Source organism: Ammospiza nelsoni, chromosome 5, assembly GCF_027579445.1.
Source record: "Ammospiza nelsoni isolate bAmmNel1 chromosome 5, bAmmNel1.pri, whole genome shotgun sequence".
In the NCBI taxonomy this organism is placed as follows: Eukaryota; Metazoa; Chordata; class Aves; order Passeriformes; family Passerellidae; genus Ammospiza; species Ammospiza nelsoni.
The window spans coordinates 63,691,462-63,709,832 of NC_080637.1; the positions used below are offsets into that span (position 1 = coordinate 63,691,462).

The following is an 18,371-nucleotide window of genomic DNA, read 5'->3' on the forward strand; positions in this document are numbered from 1 at the left end:
AGCATTTTGAAAAAAGGAGAAGGATCTGATTCAGGTCTGTGCCACAGCCCCACTCCTGTTTGTGTTCACAGTGAGCTGTAAAGGAGGTAGGGCCACCGTTTTAACTGCACACACACCACAAACTCTCCACTTTATTTTGTTTTTAACTTGGATCTTATTCTTTTCCACAATGTGACATCTTTACCTTTTCAGAATGAGGGGAAGAAAGTTAAATTAGACCTTTACATGGCAGTTATGGCAAATGCCAGATAAATAACATGGCAGTCTAAAGTGATCATGACCAAAGTTGTTCCCTGGTGGACTCGTGTGTCCTCCCCATCATCTTGCTGCTGCTTAGGGAGCCTGTTCTGCCCCAGCGCCATGGGAGCGAGCTAGGGGCTCCCTGTGTGCTCAGGAGCACCTTCATGTGTCCTGCTGGCACAGACCTGTCAGCCTTGGCACAGACTTTTGCACTCTTCTCAGAGATTTAACCATGCTGGTCATGGGAGCTAATTCTTGGGATGACTCTTAATCATAAATTAATTCATGCTGAGCCACTGATGGCAGGCTGGGACATAGTTAAATTATACAAATGGAAATGTATTGAAGCAGAAGCTTTTTAAATTAAGCATTGGCCAAAAAGGAAAAAGGGTAGGAACTGGCCTTGGTGAATATTAGCCCTGGGATGTTTCCCTTGGGGCAGAGCTGAGCCCCAGTTTGAGAGGCTAATTCTCCAGGCAATTACATGCAGGCTTGTCTTCACCCTTCTGTGTAAGAAAATATGTATTTTCATATTTGCATGAAATGTCCTCTGCTTTTGTCATATAACTGATGTGCTGCATCACTCCCTGGTGAATGCACCTTTCCTTTGGGGTGCCAGGGGTCATTGCCTCAGGACAGGCTGCTGGTCACAGCCCCAGGTTATGGCACCTGCCCAGGTTCCCTGAATGCAGCACTGCTGCAAGGTGATTTCTGCAGTGAATAAACATTTCTTGCACCATTTTTGTGTGTTTTGTCTGAACATCTCTTGAAAGTCGCCAGGACTGGCTTGTCAGTTGTCACAGCTGCCAGCAGGCAAATCAGATGAAAGGTGGAAGCTTCCAGGGCACTTTGATGTCTGTAGCCCTTGTGTGTGCTGCTTCTGTGGAGCTGTTGAGATCTGATTTGAAAACCTTTGCTTTCATAAACAATTTTTGTCTCTGATGTGAATTTCAGATTTAGTTTTTCATCTGCACTGTGCTTTATATAAACATTACAGATCTGAAGGTACCCAGACCCAAGACAGGTCTGGTTTGGAGCTGTTCTTGTCTCATACACAGAGCTCAAAGGAAAAGAAAATACTTTTATTTTCCAGTTTTTCCTATGTACCTGACTCATCTAACTCATGTCTTGTTACCAAAAAAATAAGGCAGTTGCATAAGAATTACTTATAATACTTGGACTTAAGAGGCAGCATGTGGAAAAACTATTGGTCACAAGAATGCTTTAAAGCCTGTTCAGGTGTTTCCCTTTAAAGAATTAGCTTTATTCATTCAGGTTCATTGATGTTTTTCTTTTCTCTGTTGTTGGTTTGCTTTATTTTGTTTAAAGACAATTGTTTTGTGCATATTGATAAGGTGCTATTTGAGAATACCATCTGATTATTATCTTCCAGGATGCATTTTTAAATATGTGGCTTTGCAAAGCTGCAATTATCCTTTATGTGTATTCTGAAAGCAGTAGAGCAAAGGAAGTGGTGTCCAGGTAGCTCATCTCTTCAAATGCTTTCAAAGAGCTTTCAAAATGTATGTAAAGTGAGACTTGGAAAGGAAAATAAAGAAGCAGTCTATTTTTAAAGCCTTGGGCTGGATTTAGAGGATCCAGGCTGTGACTCCAGCTCTGTGGTAAGCTTTCTGCCCTACCTTTGGTAGGTTACTGGAACAGAGAGTTGGAAAATGGCCAAGTTGTGCTTTCATTGCGAAGGCTGGAGGTGTTGAAACTGGAGTAACAGTGCCCTGTTCCCAGCAGGAACACCATTTCTGGGGAGAATGAGTGTGTGTGCCCTTACACATGCCTTATGCACAGAGTTCCTGTGATTGGGAATTTGCTGAGAAGGTCCCAGGTGAAATCCTCTTCCGTTTGACTATGATAAAGATTTGAATCTGTTTTGGAGGTAGAATCTATATGTGGTCTTAGCTCTTTGGAGCAGGGGTAACACTGATGCCTTTTTGCCTTCTCAAAAGATTTTGGTTTTGTTCTGCTGCAGCATGGGAAGGATTTTGAGGTATTAGACTTTTGTGGCAGGAAAAGTAATTTTTATGCTGAGCTTTGTGAATTGCTTAACCTCTCAAAGATTCTTTCCCCAGTATGTATAATGAAGAGAAGATTACTTTGTTTCTTCAGTCACTGCTTGTGTTTTAACTTTAAGGTCTTTGGGATAGATACTTCTTACTGATTATTGTCCTGTTATTGTGTTATGGAGAATCAACACCAAGACAAAAAATTGTCAAGCTTTGTCCTCTCTCAGAAAAACATTTGTAGGGAACTGATGTTCAAGTGCTGGAACCATTTCCATCTCCAGCAGAAAACAGTGATTGGGAATTCTACAGGAATATCTCAGGGTGTGCATTTTAAGCACTATATCTTTGAGCCACATGCATGTTACCAGAGCTGGGTAAGGCACGGCTGAAGATGGTGCTGGAGCAGCAGAGCCGCCAGCCTGCAGTGGAGCAGGTCCCTGCAGCCCTGGCATGTCCTGCACAGGGAATTGAGGTGCTTGGCCAGGTTCCCCTGGAGGACGGTGCTGGAAAAGGGAGGTGGATCCAGAGCCTTTGAGCTTGACTCTGCTGCTCTCTCCTTCTCTTGGTGAAAAGGCTGTGTGAGAGACAATAAACACTGCCCCACATCCTATTGTAAATGCTTTCTCACCAATGAGGGGAGAGAATGATGCATGACTCCATATTCTCAGAAGGCTCATTTATTACTTTATTATACTATATTATATTAAAGAATACTATACTATACTAAACTAAAGAATACAGAAAGGATACTTACTGAATGCTAAAAAGATAATAATGAAAACTTGTGACTCTTTCCAGAGTCCTGACACAGCTTGGCCCTGATTGGCCAATGAGTGAAAACAACTCACAGCAGAATCCAAGCAGGCAATCACTTTTTGGTAAAAATTTTCCAAACACATTCCACATGAGCACAACACAGGAGAAGCAAATGAGATAAGAATTGTTGTCCTTTTCTCTGAGGCCTCTCTTGCTGCCTTTCAGCTTCCCAGGAGAAAAACCCTGGGCAAAGGGATTTTTTCAGAGAATGTGAATGCTACAACATCAAGCTAAGATATTTGGAGGCGATGGTTGCAGTAGAAGCCCCAGGGACCACTTTGCCCCGGGGTTCTCCTCCTTGAGCAGTTTCTCTTGGAAAACATTCTGTGAACAAATTAGAAATGGAGCTTTGAACATGAAGAGTCTTAGAATAATTTTGGTTGGAAAAGACCTTGAAGGTCAGCTCCAGCTGTGAACCTCACACTGCCAAACCCACCACTCAATCATGTCTCTAATTGCCATATTTACATGTCTTTTAGATGCCTCCAGGGATGGCAACTCAACCCCTTCCCTGGACAGCAGTTGCAATGCTCAGCAACCTTTTCAGTGGAGAAATTTTTTCTAATATCCAATCTAAACCTCCCCAGGCACAACTTGAGGCCATTTCCTCAATCTACTATTTCCAGGTTGTCCTCAGTAGCCATATAAGTTTCCCTCAAATGATGATAGGTACAAGAATCTCTTCATCAAAAATTTTTTCAGGCTTTATATGATAGGTGTCTAACCTTGTGCAGCTTGAAAGTATGTAAAAAGTAATTAGAGTTTGGCTTCTTTAAACAGATGACAAAAAAGTATTTACAGATTTTTGTATATTATTTTTCTGGAGGAAACTGGCACTTCCTTCTCTTCAGTGAAAACTGCTGGGTACACAAACATTTTTTTATCTGCTAATCACTGACAAGCATTGCTAGATGATAACAACCTAATCATATAGTCATCAATAGTTTTTGGTATTTTTTTTAAAACAGCTTTTCTCATAGTAATTTGGTTACAAAATTTGTGCTAGTGACCATGTAAAATATTATCAGTAGCACTAGAGAAAAGTCAGCATGGAGTTTCACAACTGAATGCTCTTATCCAAAATGATCCTTGCAACTTTTCTGCCAAGACCTGCTTCTTCATGTGGATCAGGAGAGACTTTGAAGGTGTTTCACAGACTAGGACGTGCTGCTTTTTCTATTTGATGTTTTTGATCTTTAAAGCTTTCAGAGTTATGAAACGTTACAAGACTGCTGAGCCTCTCCAAGTAGGGATTATAACTTGAGTTTGTATGGGTGCTCTTCAGCAATACTGGGAATGCACATGTGTAGTTGTGGATCATTGCATGGTGAGGGATTCATAAGTGACTGATCTGAGCTGGGAGTGTTTTGGAGGTGTAACCTTGAGACTGACTTGTGTGCATGACAATAATTTTGCAGACTGACTGAATAGCTGTTAGTAAGACGAGGAAAAATGGTTTTGCCCTGCCTCCTGACCTTCTGCACATAGTGGCTGGTTTTCCACAGAGAGCTGCTAGCAAGGAGAATGGGTGATGCAATTTGTTGTTGTAATTTGCATTTTTATTCAAGAACATCTTCCCAGTGACCTCCTAATGGCTGAGCAGTGTCAGATGACAGCGCTTTTGCTGCTGTTGGTGTCTGCCAAGGTCTCGGGCTGGGATGTTCAGGAAATGGGAAGGGTAAAGCTGGACTCCTCTCCAGGCAAAAGCAGTCAAAGGGACTGTAGGAAAAAGCCTTCTCACCTGACTCAGAACCAGGGGTTCATACAGGTATCTTTCATCTCCTGGAGTGGGGCAGAGAGATGGGCAGCAACCCAAGTGTTACCCAGGATCTGGGTCTGGCCTCTGTGAGAGGGAATATCTTCTGGTTGTTCAAGCCAGAGCTTGTGAGACTTGCCTGGCACTGATGGGGCTTGGGTTTGGACACTGCCATGCAGCTCACAAACCCAGGGGTCTTCACCTTTTCCAGATGGATGGTCTGCAGTTTGAGATTTGCTGTAAGGATGACCATCTCTATAAGACCAGTATGTGATTTATTTATTTACATTACAAATTTGTGCTTAATTTATCATTTATATTAATAAATATTTATATTAATAAATATCTTGTGGTATTGCATCATGCCAGCTGGATATTTGATAAATAATTTGCTGTTACCCAAATTCTGAAAAATTCAGCTCAGCTGGACCAAAAGAAATTTTAATTTAAAAATAATGCACTATGTGCTTACTAAAATCAAAATATTTCAAAGCAATTAGCTTGTGGGTTAAAGACAAATTTGGGAAAGTAACATAATATAAATACACTAGCTGTGCAGAATATATTTGAGAACTAAATTTATATTGGGCTTCTGCTTGGATTTAACTTAAAAGCACTGCTTTTATATACTTAGGGACTGTAAACTAATGCTGTTATGTGGCCAAGATAAGTCTTCTGGAAAGTACACTCAGCTTTGGAAATAGAAGGCAAGTGGACCAGAAGCAGGCAGGCAGGAGCAAGCAAGAAACCACAGTGTTTCCTTGAAATCCACTTCTTTCTCCTCTTCTTCCCATGTAAAAATATATGCTTATTATGGAATTAGAGTATTATTATCCTGTACCAGAGACAGAACTTTTGGTATCTTTTTAATAAACTAATTTAATGACAGAATAGGTCTAGATAAGGTATGAATATCTGTGCTCAGCTGTTTCTTTATGGGAGGAATGAGTTTTAACAGATTTAAATAATGTTTAAGGTTTTAAATTTCTCTATTATTTTACAAACAACATCTTGCCATATAAACACGATTTCTGTCTTGTGAATTAGGATATTATTATCCTGTACCAGAGACAGAACTTTTGGTATCTTTTTAATAAACTAATTTAATGACAGAATAGATCTAGATAAGGTATGAATGTCTATGCTCAGCTGTTTCTTTATGGGAGGAATGAGTTTTAACGGATTCAAATAATGTTTAAGGTTTTTAAATTCTGTCTTTATTTTCCAAACAACATCTTATCATATAAACATGGTTTCTGTCTTGTTTTGTCACAGATGTCCTTGCCAAACACATCTCAAAAGCAGAACACAGGGAGATGATTCAATATCTGCCTTTCTCTCCCATGTCTAGATTATCAGCGGCTGATGACGGTGGCAGAGGGAATCACAACGCTGCTCTTCCCGTTCCAGTGGCAGCACGTCTATGTCCCCATCCTTCCTGCCTCTCTCCTGCATTTCCTGGATGCTCCTGTTCCCTACCTGATGGGGCTGCAGTCCAAGGAGGGAACCGACCGCTCCAAGCTGGAGCTGCCTCAGGAGGTCAGTGTCCACCTTGGGGGGCTGTCCTGAAATGTCTGACCAATAGATGTGTGAATTACTGCTGGGAAACAATGCCTGCTGTTGGGAGGCTTCTCTGGCACTGTGGGTACTGATTGCCAGCAGCAGTGACCTAGTAGGGAGGTCTCCACTGCCCTTCTTGCTCCATTGCTGAATTTAGTGAGCACTACTTACTGTTTTGATTTCTAAATGCTTCTCTTTCTCCTGTTTGTGGTGACAAAACTGAATTTTTGTCGATTTTTCCCTACATCATGCACTCCACCAGGTTTTGTTACTCCATCAGTGTCACAGCCCTACTGACAGAGGGCTAAAGAGCATTTTTCTGGGGGAGGATTTCAGTGGGTCTGGATCTCAGGCGCAGTTGCTAGATGGTGTAAACCTGTCCCCTTGCTGGTGAGGAGCTTCCCATGTCCTGCCAGGCCCATCCCATCCGTGTCTGAGCCCGGGTGTTGCTGTCTCTTACTAGACCAGAGTCCTGGCCTCCAGCAAGCCAGGCTTGCATTAATACTGTGCCTATGAACCACTTAGAGAGAAAAAAAAGGAAGGAGAGGTCATCCTCTTAATCTCAGACTGAAATGGAGGTGGTGGAGAGTGAAATGGAGATTTTTCTCCTCAAAATTTGATGAAGGTGATTAAAACTGCTTAACATTTTAAGCTGGCCATACAGCAGAGTCTTTGGGATATGGCTCACCTGTCTGCATTCCAGAGGGTGACCGGAACCAGAGCATGCCATGTGCTTTTAAACTTAGGTTTCTTCTTAAAATCAGTGGCAACCCCAAAAGTACCTGTTCATACAGCATTTACATCTCCTGCCAGTGGCTGTGCTGAGGGGACGTTCCTGGGGACAGAGTCCTTAAGGATTCCAAATACCTGCTCTGACTGAGAAGGCAGATGGGAACAGCAGCAGAGGAGAATATACAGGAGTGGGAGTTTTTGTGTGGAAATGGAGAGATAAACACGGGGCAGGGGAAATAGAATTTTTAATAAAAGTCTGTTTTACACACTGCATGAAGGTGGCTGAGTCAGCCTTGGTGTCATGGAATTGCAAATCAAGTTTTACCTCCTGGATACAGTGACTGAAGCACATGAAATCTGCACTGGTGTGGAAGCAAGGCTACTATCTAGCTACGCTCCTCAGTAAAACCATGCTAATATTACATAATTGCTGTGATTTTTTAAATTATTAGTCACACGTTTTTGGTTAGCAGATTAAGCTGTCATTTTCCTTAAATTAAAATTTTAATGTGACAGTATTTAGTATTGCAGTATCGTTGGAATAACAAATATCACCAGGGAGAGAAGATTAAGAGTGGGGTGGAATCTGCCCCCTCCATGATGTTTAACAAATGAGTGAAAAATATCAGCGTTTATGAATACCACAGGTCCAGCAACTGTGAGAGAGGGAAAGAAAGAAGACACATTGAACAGGAAAGATCTTGAATCTCAAATTCCTCTAGACAATAAAAAATAAAAAACCCCTCGGCATGCGAGCAGTGATGAAGTGCTGATCACATCAGCATTCCTTTATTGTTCAGGCCAGGGGCTAGCTTTTCAAGCTCTTGCTCTAAATATAAACCATTTGTTTGTTAGAGATAAAAATTCCAACAACTGGCCATCATGCTGTCTTAAGGTTACTAATCTCCCTGCATTAACTTTAATCGTCAGATGTTTTTGAAGAGAGAAGTGAGACCAATTCCCCAAGGGTTTTCTGAGTCTAAATCTCATTTTTCAAATTTTGTAAATGATATGCAGAGCTGAAATTAAAAAGCCTTTGAAATGAAATATTGATAGATAAGAAGGCAGTCCCTGAGCTAAAGAACTGTACTGATGCATACCGCAGCTGTGTAATAGCTATGTAGTTTAATCAAATTGTTTTGTATGAAGAAATGCATTTGTTTGTACAGACTAAATTTAATACAAAACAGCTGAAGGGACACTTCTCCTTTATCAGGTGAATCCTAATATGCTTTAAAGTATCTGTGTGAAATATGATTAATGTTAATAAACACATCCCTGAAATATCCAATATATTATAAACATATTTGCTGTGGAATGTGTTGTCTGGCTGAAAATTAACCTCTCAAAAATGAAGGAAAACAAATAATTTGTCTTCACATAACCTGAAGATTAGTCTAGGGTGTTTGGTAAGAAGTAAGGAACACTGAAAGTGCCTCAAAGAAGGCAGAGGATCTGTGCTAATGGCCAAATCAAGCTAACAAAGACCTGCTGCTGCCCTTTGGGTTTTCTGCATCTCTTGTTCTGCAGTTTTGTGCCAGGATAAAACACATCAGAACTCAGCACCTTGGGAATCTGACCTGGTTTAAGATTTTACTCAGCACAGTGCACTCAGACAGCAAATTTTAGATGTAAGCCACCATTCAGAAGATCAATTACTGTTTTTCATTCTGCTGTTATTCCTGAGGGTGCATTTGCAATGTAATTAATTTTTATGTGGGGTTCTTCTATCCCTCCATTGACACTTACCTAGTAAAAGTATCTGCTCTGCTAGATTAATGTCTTCACTTAACTTTAATCTTACAGGCTGAGATCCATCTCCATTCATAGCAAAGCTAAGAGCACTCTCTTTTAAATCTCAGGCAGAGGAATTGCCACTATTAAAAGCCTCCATGGAAACAGGGGGTCAGGGGAGTGGGGAGACAAGACAGCTTCTAGCAGACAAGATGTACTCATAGTCCCAAAGGATTTCTGTGGGACCCTCTTTTGTAGTTTTGCTTGAAGCAGCATCATCTTTCTCACTGAACATCTCATTTCCTGGTAGCTCAGCTGCAGAGGCTTCTTGCAGTTGGGTCCTGGTAAAATAAATGTGCCTGTGAGATGCAGTAATTCACACAAAGGGTATTTGCATGGGCTGATAAGTGGTGGTGCACTTCCTGCTTGGTGGTGTGTCCTTGGCTGCTCTGGGAGGGTATATGAAATCTTTGTAGTGGAGAGTTTGGGGTCTGCATGTCCTAGGGAAACAAGAGAATGCAGGAGCCTTTATTTGTCATCCAGCTGACCCTCAGCTTTAGTGAAGTCAAGAAATTTCACAGGCTAGACAGCACAGCTAAAGTGTCCTGCATATGTGTGCAGGACACACATGCATCTTCCTTCTGTCTGGGAGAAAGGGCTACATTGCAGGGGAACCTGTTCAGTGCTGAGTGTCCATTTTGAAACTTTTGTTTGTATTTCAGGCAAACTTGTGCTTTGTAGACATCGATAACCATTTTATCGAACTGCCAGAGGAATTCCCGCAGTTCCCCAACAAGCTGGAGTTTATCCAGGAAATCTCTGAGGTTCTCCTGCAGTTTGGGATCCCTCCAGAAGGCAACCTGCATTGCAGTGACAGCGCCACCAAACTCAAGAACTTGGTGCTTAGCGACCTGGTGAATGACAAGAAGAACGGGAACATCCCCAGCAATGCCCTCAACATGTACGAGCTGCTGAAAGGCAATGAGACCATCGCCCGCCTGCAGGCCCTGGCCAAGAGAACAGGCGTGACCATGGAGAAAATGACCATCAGCACCCCCCTCACAGAGGAGAAGGATGGGAAGCTGTCCTGTGAGGAGCTGGAGCTGAGGGACTACAAACTGAACGTGCAGCTCCGCGAGGTTTTCGCCAACCGCTTCACGCAGCTGTTTGCAGACTACGAGGCTTTCGTCATCCAGGCTGCCCCTGACATGGAGTCGTGGCTGACAAACAGGGAACAAATGCAAAACTTTGACAAAGTAAAGATAGCCATGTCTCCATCTAAAAGGGGGAGGGAGGATAGCTGTGTTTGTGTAAATATAGTCCAGGCTCTCTTTGGTCTGCCATTCCTCATCTGCCTCACTGCGAGATTTGTCCGTTTCCATTACACAGGGCCAGATCTCCTGCCAGAGTGAATCGGAGCGCATCCACTGAGCTGTTCAGAGCCATCCTGGCTTGTACAAACCAAGCTGGCAGGCTTCTGCCCAGCTCGTGGGGCTGCTCCTGTGGGCTTGGTGGATGGGTAGCAAAGCAAAGTGACTTCTTTTTCTGTCTTTCTTTTTTTTGGGAGGAGAGGTGCATGCTTGAGATAAAGAACCAAATCTAGTCTTTAATTTTTCCTATCCTCATGGTAGAGGTTTGGGTAATGTTGTTCTGAAGAAGGTTGTCACTTAAAAAGTGTTGTTATGACTCTATTGTTGTGTATGCAAAAGAGGGATAAGGAATCTCTTGAGGTTAGAAATAGGGATATAAATAGATGGGAGGATAGCAAAAAGAATGGGAAATGTTGGGAAGCTTGCACAGCTGCTGAGTGACCCTACAAAGCAGATAGTATTCTTAGCCATCTTTTTTAGGTCCAAGTCCTTCTCTAAGGAAAAGGAACACTGTTAAGAGGCTGAACAGTGAGGAACTGACTAAATACTGATCTGAGTCAGTTTTTGATTTACAAAAATTGCTGCCATGCCTTTTATTGGTTTGTTTGTTTTTGGCCATTAAACAGTGTAGCATTCAAAAGGATGGGGTTGTTTAGGCAATCTCTGTTAGTGTTTCTGCAATAAAATGGGCTGTTAAGTTTAGGGTTTTCAAAGCTCAGTTAGAGATTTAGACACACAGTCAATTTTAATTGGAAATTCATGATTAATTGCCCTGTGTAACATCACTAAGGAGCATCAGCTGAAGAGCACTGTGCACCCCTTTATACATGTGACACCTTAAGTGATATGGTCCCAAGAAATGATGCTCAGACCAGAGGTCCCATGGGGGCACATGTGATGGTCTGCCATGCATTTCACAGGGTTTATTCCACGGGGTGAGAGCTGCTAGGTTCTTTTAAAAAGCAGGCAGCATGAGCGCTACTTTAGTAACTCGATATCCCTTTGTTCCAGCTGTCACAAAGCCTCCCTGACTGCTTATTTCTTACAGTTGTGAACCAAACCCCTTTGCAGATGGGTTCATAGCTTTCTGAGAGGTGTTTCTGTGGTGGGGGAAGCCTTGTCCAAGCCTTCCTGCTGGCTGCTGGAGCAGTTCTCTGCTGAAGGATGGCTGGGCACATCAGTGCTGGGCATGAATGTGGCACTAATGAGCTGTTGTGTATTTCAGGCTTCCTTCCTTTCGGACCAACCCGAGCCTTACCTCCCATTCCTTTCACACTTCATCGAAACGCAGATGTTTGCAACCTTCATAGACAATAAGATAATGTCCCAGTGGGAGGAGAAGGACCCTTTTCTGCGAGTTTTCGACTCTAGAATTGAGAAAATAAGGCTGTATAACGTCAGGGCCCCTGCGCTGCGGACATCCAACTACCAGAAATGCAGCACTCTGAAGGAGGCAGGTATGTTCAAATGGGCTGGTAAAATATTCACAAGTACAATGTCAGCCACCAAGAAATATAGGTCCTCAGTCATCTGAGTGTTGCAGTTGATGAAGTCCTAGAGCTACCTGAGGAGGACTCAGCAGTGTCCTTATCTCATCTCAGCAGCAACTTTAGCATGCTGTTAAACACCAGAAATGGCAGGAGCCTTTACCTTCTCTTTGAGCTCTCCTGGGCTGGTGCTTTTGATAAAATCAAGCCAAACCCAAATGGAACTGGCTCACAGTTTCTCATTTCAGGCAGCTCCTGTTCCTTTTCCAGGAGAGCTTTCCTTCACCCTGGTGGTGGGACCAGTGCCAGCCACACAGAGGAGTCGAGCCCTGGTGTCTGCTCCACTGGCCTTGTCTCTCCCTTCCATAAAAAGACATTGTTTTGCCTTACACTATTTGGTTAGAGCAGCAAGGGATGATGGGTGGGGATGTAATCCTGTGTGGCATATTTAGTACCTCCAGCAATAGATGTTCAGTGTTAATGAACAATTCACTGTACTGAAGGATTGGAATTTTTTTTCTGTTACTGTCACAGGATGCCTTTCCAAATTATATTTTAATTTCTTACCTAATGCTTCTTCAAGTATTTATTTAATTTTTAAGTAATACAGAGAAATTATACTCCTAAATTTGTTGGGACACGTATTAGTAAGATAGGGCAAACATCTTTCTCATGTTTCGTGTTTTTTGTTTTTTTTTTTTTTTTAACTCCTTCAGTGTTTTACTTGCTGTAAACATGTCAGAAATAGAAATTTGTGTCTGTTTAAATTTTTCTGTCTATACTCAATTCTAATTTGCAGGTCAGCTGTCTATTCAGCGTCTAGTTTTGGCAGATATTGTGGCACCAGAACCTCATATTCTGTCTTGTGAAAAGCAGCAAACTGATAGTAATATCAATTTTCCTTTATATTTATCATTCACAGTATATGTGACCCTAGCACTGATCCAGCACCTGTTTGTTTAACTATTTTTGGAACCCTTCAAATCCTCTGACCCCACACCACCCACTCCTTTTCTCCAAAATGGAACAATACGAAGTGATTTTTTTTTTTTAGTGGGGAAAAGTACTTGCTGAGTTTCTAATGATAATGTATGTAAATCTTGTGACAGCTTCTTTCCTATCACAGTTTTATAAAGCAGAAAATGAGTTATATGTTGTTCTTAACAAATGGAAAACAGATTTAGCTTCCCCATTTTGCATATGTATTCTGTAGCTGTGATACGCTGAAGGAACAGGCCTGTCCGTTAATAGATGGGCTGGAAAGAGTTGAATATTACAGTTGCTAATTAAATGCTGAATTCACCCATACACCTCCTTTCCCAAGTTCTTCACAAGTTAAGAGGGTGACAGGTTTAATTTTCATTCTGTTTGAGATTGACACCCTCAAATCCCTGAAGCAAAGGATTGAACTGCTTTAGTTTCAGTGGAGCTGAGATTCCTGGGGAGCCCTCTCCCATCTTACCATAGCCTTCCCTGTTTCCAAGAATCTGCTCATCCTCCTGATGCTACTCAGGTCTTACTACAGTTAGCTATGCTTTTTGAAGGCCTATCATCCAGTTAAGGCAGATCTAAATTCAAGAGGAGGATAATTATAGTCCCAGATGTTTGCAAAACTCAGGTGTCCCCCCGCAAGCATCTGCCCAGGGAACGTGTCTGGGGCTAAGCAAGGTGCCCAGTCCCACAGGGGTTGCAGCTGGCCTTGGAGGTCTCTGCTCTGCTGAAGAAGCCTTAAAATCAAACAAGGAATTTCAGGGAAAGATTGCATTGCTGTTATCAGTTCCTAATGCATCTCGTAGGCTCCTGTAAATACCTGCTTGCTTAACAGCTAACTTGCTTGCACGAGTGCTTGTTGTGTTGGGTAAAGAAACTAAAAGCAGAATTAAAAACCCTACAGCACAAGTGTCTCCTCACCTCTATGAGTGGCAGAATTGTATTTAAGGTCACCATTTAACTCTCTAGTGGGTTTCCAGGGGTCTGAGTGTGACACAATTACTCACCTGTGACTGTCACCTGCAGCCCAGTCCATCGAGCAGCGCCTGATGAAGATTGACCACACGGCTATCCACCCCCACCTGCTCGACATGAAGATTGGCCAAGGGAAGTATGAGCAAGGATTTTTCCCAAAGCTGCAGTCAGATGTCTTGGCAACAGGACCCACCAATAACAAGTAAGCGCAGCTTTTATTTTCTGGATTTAAAAACAGGTTTCTCATACAAATGCTTCACATCATTGGACAGAAGTCCTAATTTTGGGTGGCATATAGCCAGTCTAATGAATGGAAAGCTAACAGCTGTTTCCATTTCAGGTTTTTTTCAGCCCATTTCATGGGCTGTGACTTTTGAAAATATGACCACAGTTTGGGCTATGTCAGGAGGTGTTAGCTGTTTTGGGCAAGATTCCTCACTGCAGTTTTCTATTGAATAGTAACTACTCTGTCTTCTCATACATAGTTTTTGTTTTCTAATTGGTTTTTTGAGTTTCAAATGAATTGTTTGACTGTTTTGCACTAAATAAGTAATTTGGGAACTCAAGCCAAAATTCAGATTCTGAAAGAAATTTTGGGGTTAAAACCTTCACACCATCATGTGGAATGAAATTAGTGTCCACTGCATTCCTTTCTTTTCTTTAGCTGTTATTACACAACCCAGAGATTTTTGTAGCTCTCTTTCAGTTGCCACATTGAAATACCCTGGAAGGATAACTTGGTGAGGGTGGAAAGTATGTGAGACTGTACCTGGGTTTCTTTTTTGAGTCTGATAAGGTTCTGTGGTGTACTTTGATAAGAGGGTAGTGTTACCTACAGCTGTGGAATTGAGCATGCCATTACATGCTTCATTTACCTAATGCAAAATGGGAACCTGGAGCACTGATACACTTTACAGTTACAATGCAAAGTAAGTGCTGTGCGTTCCTTTATTTTTAATCTTTCTTCCTGCAAAACCTATGAATGAGGGGTTTCTCCCTCTTTAAAAGTGAAGTACTTGTACATCACTGATTACAAACTTATTAAATTATCAGCTGAAGCCCTCAATTTCAGTTTCTGGTAGTCAAAATGTGGGAGCACAGGTAAATCCAAAAGCTTCAAAGGCTACAGTTATCCAGATGTTAAAGCTACCTCTTGTTTTAGACATGTGCATGCACACACACTGCTCTGAGCTTCTGCATGAGGTGCCCACTCAGTTCTATTTAAACACCTTTTGTGCATACCAGTGCTAGCTAAGCCCTTTTGAATAACCTGCTAGGAATAAAAATTGCAAATGGTAATGTAAGAGATCCTTAAGCACTGAAGGTTTAAAGAAATGGAGTTCTTTAAAAGAAATTTTAAAAACCCCAGAACCAACCACAGAGGATGAATTAATATTTCAAAGTTCCTTTGGTTTCAGGCTTCCTGCAAATGGAGACAGAATTGTATGGGTAATGGTCCTTTGAGGAATGGAGGATTTCTTCATCTTGTGAGATGCTGTATTTAGCAGTCTGGCTCTTATCCTTATGGGTGGGTTTCAATTTCACAGTGTCAGCAACAGTGAGAGTGTGCCCAGCCTGCTTCAAGTTTCTTAAATCTTCTGTGTCTATTGCAAAATCATAGTGAATCTATGAATAAGCATCACTTAAAAATAGTTTTCCTTATGCTCTTTGAGATTTGCTTCCATTAGATTGGTACCTGTTCTAAATTGACTTTAACTCCTTGAGTGGTGATTTTGATTTAGATCACAGCATGTTTCAGAATTTCTAAGTTCCAAAATCCCATTGCTTACCACAAAGCAATGTCAAAGTGACAAATGTTTGGAATTCCTCCAGTTGTATGTTGCCAAAAAGGCTTGTAATTGGAAAATCTCAAGACCATCTGTTTATATCTTTCTTCTGCCTAGTTTTCATGTGAGCAGCTGAGAAGACTCTTTCTCTGCCATTTAGGACATGTAATTCTGCTGATTTTACACCCATGTATAGAACAGCTTTTCCTTGCCTTCTGCCAAAGCAGTGTGACTCTTCTGACTACAAAATCAGCTGAAGTATAGCCTTCCATTAATTTGAATTTCCCAGTGTAAGATTCTTGGAGATAGATAAGTTTTACTTACAGGACTGGAGCTTTGCCTATGAGCATGGGCTAAGAGAACATTCCAGCTACATTTCTAGACTCTTCAGGTGTAGCTATTGTGTGTTTATAATATAAAATTAATGCAAAGGATGTTGCTGTGTGGATGAGAATTATTTTTGCAGGCTTCAGTTTTACTTAGCAAATTTTGTCCTGAATTTTGTATGGAAGTGTATTTGTGGGAAATGGGGAATAATTCCCATGTTGCAGTCAATTGTTGCTGGACAGCAGCAAATAAACCAATTCAAAGCTGTTTTAATGAAAAGATGTCCTTAGTGGCCAGCAATCAGGGATTTATTGCTTCCCTTTCTGAGCTGATAAACTAACAAATACATAACCAGAGCTCATAATGTTATCTAGCTGTTCCCTTCCTGTGAGCAGGAGGAGCACTGGAAATTCCTCAGTTACTGGGCTGTTACATGTGTAATATATCTAAATCACAAATATAATGCAGCAACAAACACTTCTAGTTTCAGTTCTAGATCCTATATGTGATTTAAATAATTTAGACTAAACCCAGTTTTGTCCTCCTTCCCATCAGGCAGCAGTGTCCCACTTGGACTCCCTCTGTGCTGCTTGCCTTTGATACATCTCCCACATCATGGGAAAACCTTCTGAACCTACAGGGAGCAGCTGCAGCTTCCTCTGGGTACAAAAGCATCCCCTCCACGCTGCTTTAAGTGTGTAAAGCAGTGGCTTGTGCAAAGGTCTCCTAGAAAGCATCCCAGGAGCAAACAGGCTGCAGTCCCTCAGGGTTATTTCTCTGTTATTCTGGAAAAGAGCTGTGGTTTCCAGAGCCCTCATTTCCTTTCTCAAACCCCAGCACCGCTCTGTGGTTTCTATGTGTTCCCTTCTTCCCTCTGTGCATTTTCTGCCAGGCTTTAAAATTGTAGCTGGAGCTCCACTGGCTGAGGCATTTGCAGGAGTGGAATTTGAATGACAAAAAGCCAAGCTACATAAACACTTCATGGTTTTTGATTAGCTAATTGTTAAATTAGGGGGAATATGCTTACAGTGCAAAATTAAAACAATGAAACAAGCTGTGTTTTCAATCTAATTGATTACCTTGTAACTTAATTTGTACTAAGAAGCTTGATAAATGAGATTAACTATTGCAGAGGAAAACAGTGATTCCCAAGCATGAGAATATATTTGCTTTCTGGCAGTTTGTATTGAATACCTTCAAAGAACAACTGACTGCATTTTTTCTTGCTTCTTTTGGTTTTCAAATGAAGGGTTTGCTTTGTTACACGTTTACAAAATGGCTTTAATTACTCTTCTTTTGCCTTCTATCTGTTTAGGCCTGCTTTCCCTCCCATTTCTTTATTGGAGCCCTGCTTTCCTGACCAGCTTGTTTCCTCTTTCCTGCCCTGGCCATTTCCATTTGTTCCTGAGCTGTGTTTTGCTGATCTGACCACTGTGTCAGTATTTATTTACAAAATCCATGCAGCAGGAGTGTATGCAATTGGTTCATTTTTGTGCTCTGTTTTATGGCATGACTTGGTGGGCGCTGTCCTGTGACCTTCATTTTCTGCCCCTTCCTTCAAGGTGAGAACTGGGCAGGGTTTATCTGCCTGGGACTATGGTCCTCCTCATTTTTAAACAGGGCTCTTTTTTGCTTGTTGCTGGCATTTAACATCAGGTAATGATTTTAAAAGGAAATATGATGTATATATAACACAAAGAAGTTGATGTGTCTCTGTGTGATGACAGAATTTGTTCTGGTTTTAACTAAATTATTTTTTGTATGCCAAATGGTCTTTTTCTTTTAATGAGTGCTTCATATTATATGGCCTTTTACTGCCCCCCTGTCTGTTGGGTACTGTTTTAAGGCTGTGTTAAATGAAGATATAATCTTTTTTAATCAAGCCAAGCAATTGCAAGTAATATAGAGTGGCATCTCTGCAGCACATCTAGGAGAGCATGAAATGAGTCAGCAATGAGCCATCCACAAACAGCGCTGAGGTTATTTACTCTCTGTGAGTAGTAAAAGTTCACCTTTTACATAAGAAGATCTGAAACAAGGTAACCTCATGTAGCAAACCACTGATGGGTGCAATGAAAATACGAACCACTTGTACTCCTATACATTATTTTCAGGAATAAAAAGGGACTGACAATCTGTGCTTAAAGATGGTTTCTGAGATAGGAAATACCCATTGTGGTGGCTTGGAACCTGCTGGGGGGGGGGTTCCTCCTGAGCTACTGATCCTCTGCTCAACTGGTGCAAGGCAGGAAGAGTGCAATTAACTTCTTTGAGTTAATATGTCATTTAAACATAGCTGTGCAGAATTAAAGCTGACAGGGAAAAATGGGCAATGACATTCTTGCATCCACTATTCCATTTGCTCTCCTCTGAATAGTACTCCTCTCCAAAGGGACTTGCAAATTAAATACCTCACAGGACAGTGGTTCCTCAGGGCAGGTGATGCTGCCAATTCACTACAGTTCTTCCTTACAGAGGATGACAACTGTGTGTGCCACCCTTTAAAATCACTTCTTTTCATGTGAACTGCTGAAAGAGCCTGTCAGTGCAGGGCCACTCTCTTTAAGGCATTTTACTAA

At 41.6% G+C, this 18,371-nt stretch overlaps 1 protein-coding gene across 2 annotated transcripts in view; it reads left to right on the forward strand.

Moving 5' to 3' along the window:
- Positions 1-18,371, forward strand: part of DENND5B (DENN domain containing 5B) — a 105,885-nt gene that overhangs the window by 59,639 nt on the left and 27,875 nt on the right. Inside the window, exons 4-8 of one of the 2 annotated variants that reach the window (XM_059472182.1) lie at positions 6,182-6,369; positions 9,579-10,112; positions 11,452-11,683; positions 12,513-12,599; positions 13,730-13,880. In XM_059472182.1, the coding sequence (XP_059328165.1) occupies positions 6,182-6,369; positions 9,579-10,112; positions 11,452-11,683; positions 12,513-12,599; positions 13,730-13,880 (1,192 nt within the window). The remainder of the gene's footprint in view (positions 1-6,181; positions 6,370-9,578; positions 10,113-11,451; positions 11,684-12,512; positions 12,600-13,729; positions 13,881-18,371) is intronic. The other variant, XM_059472183.1, reaches the window with a different exon arrangement.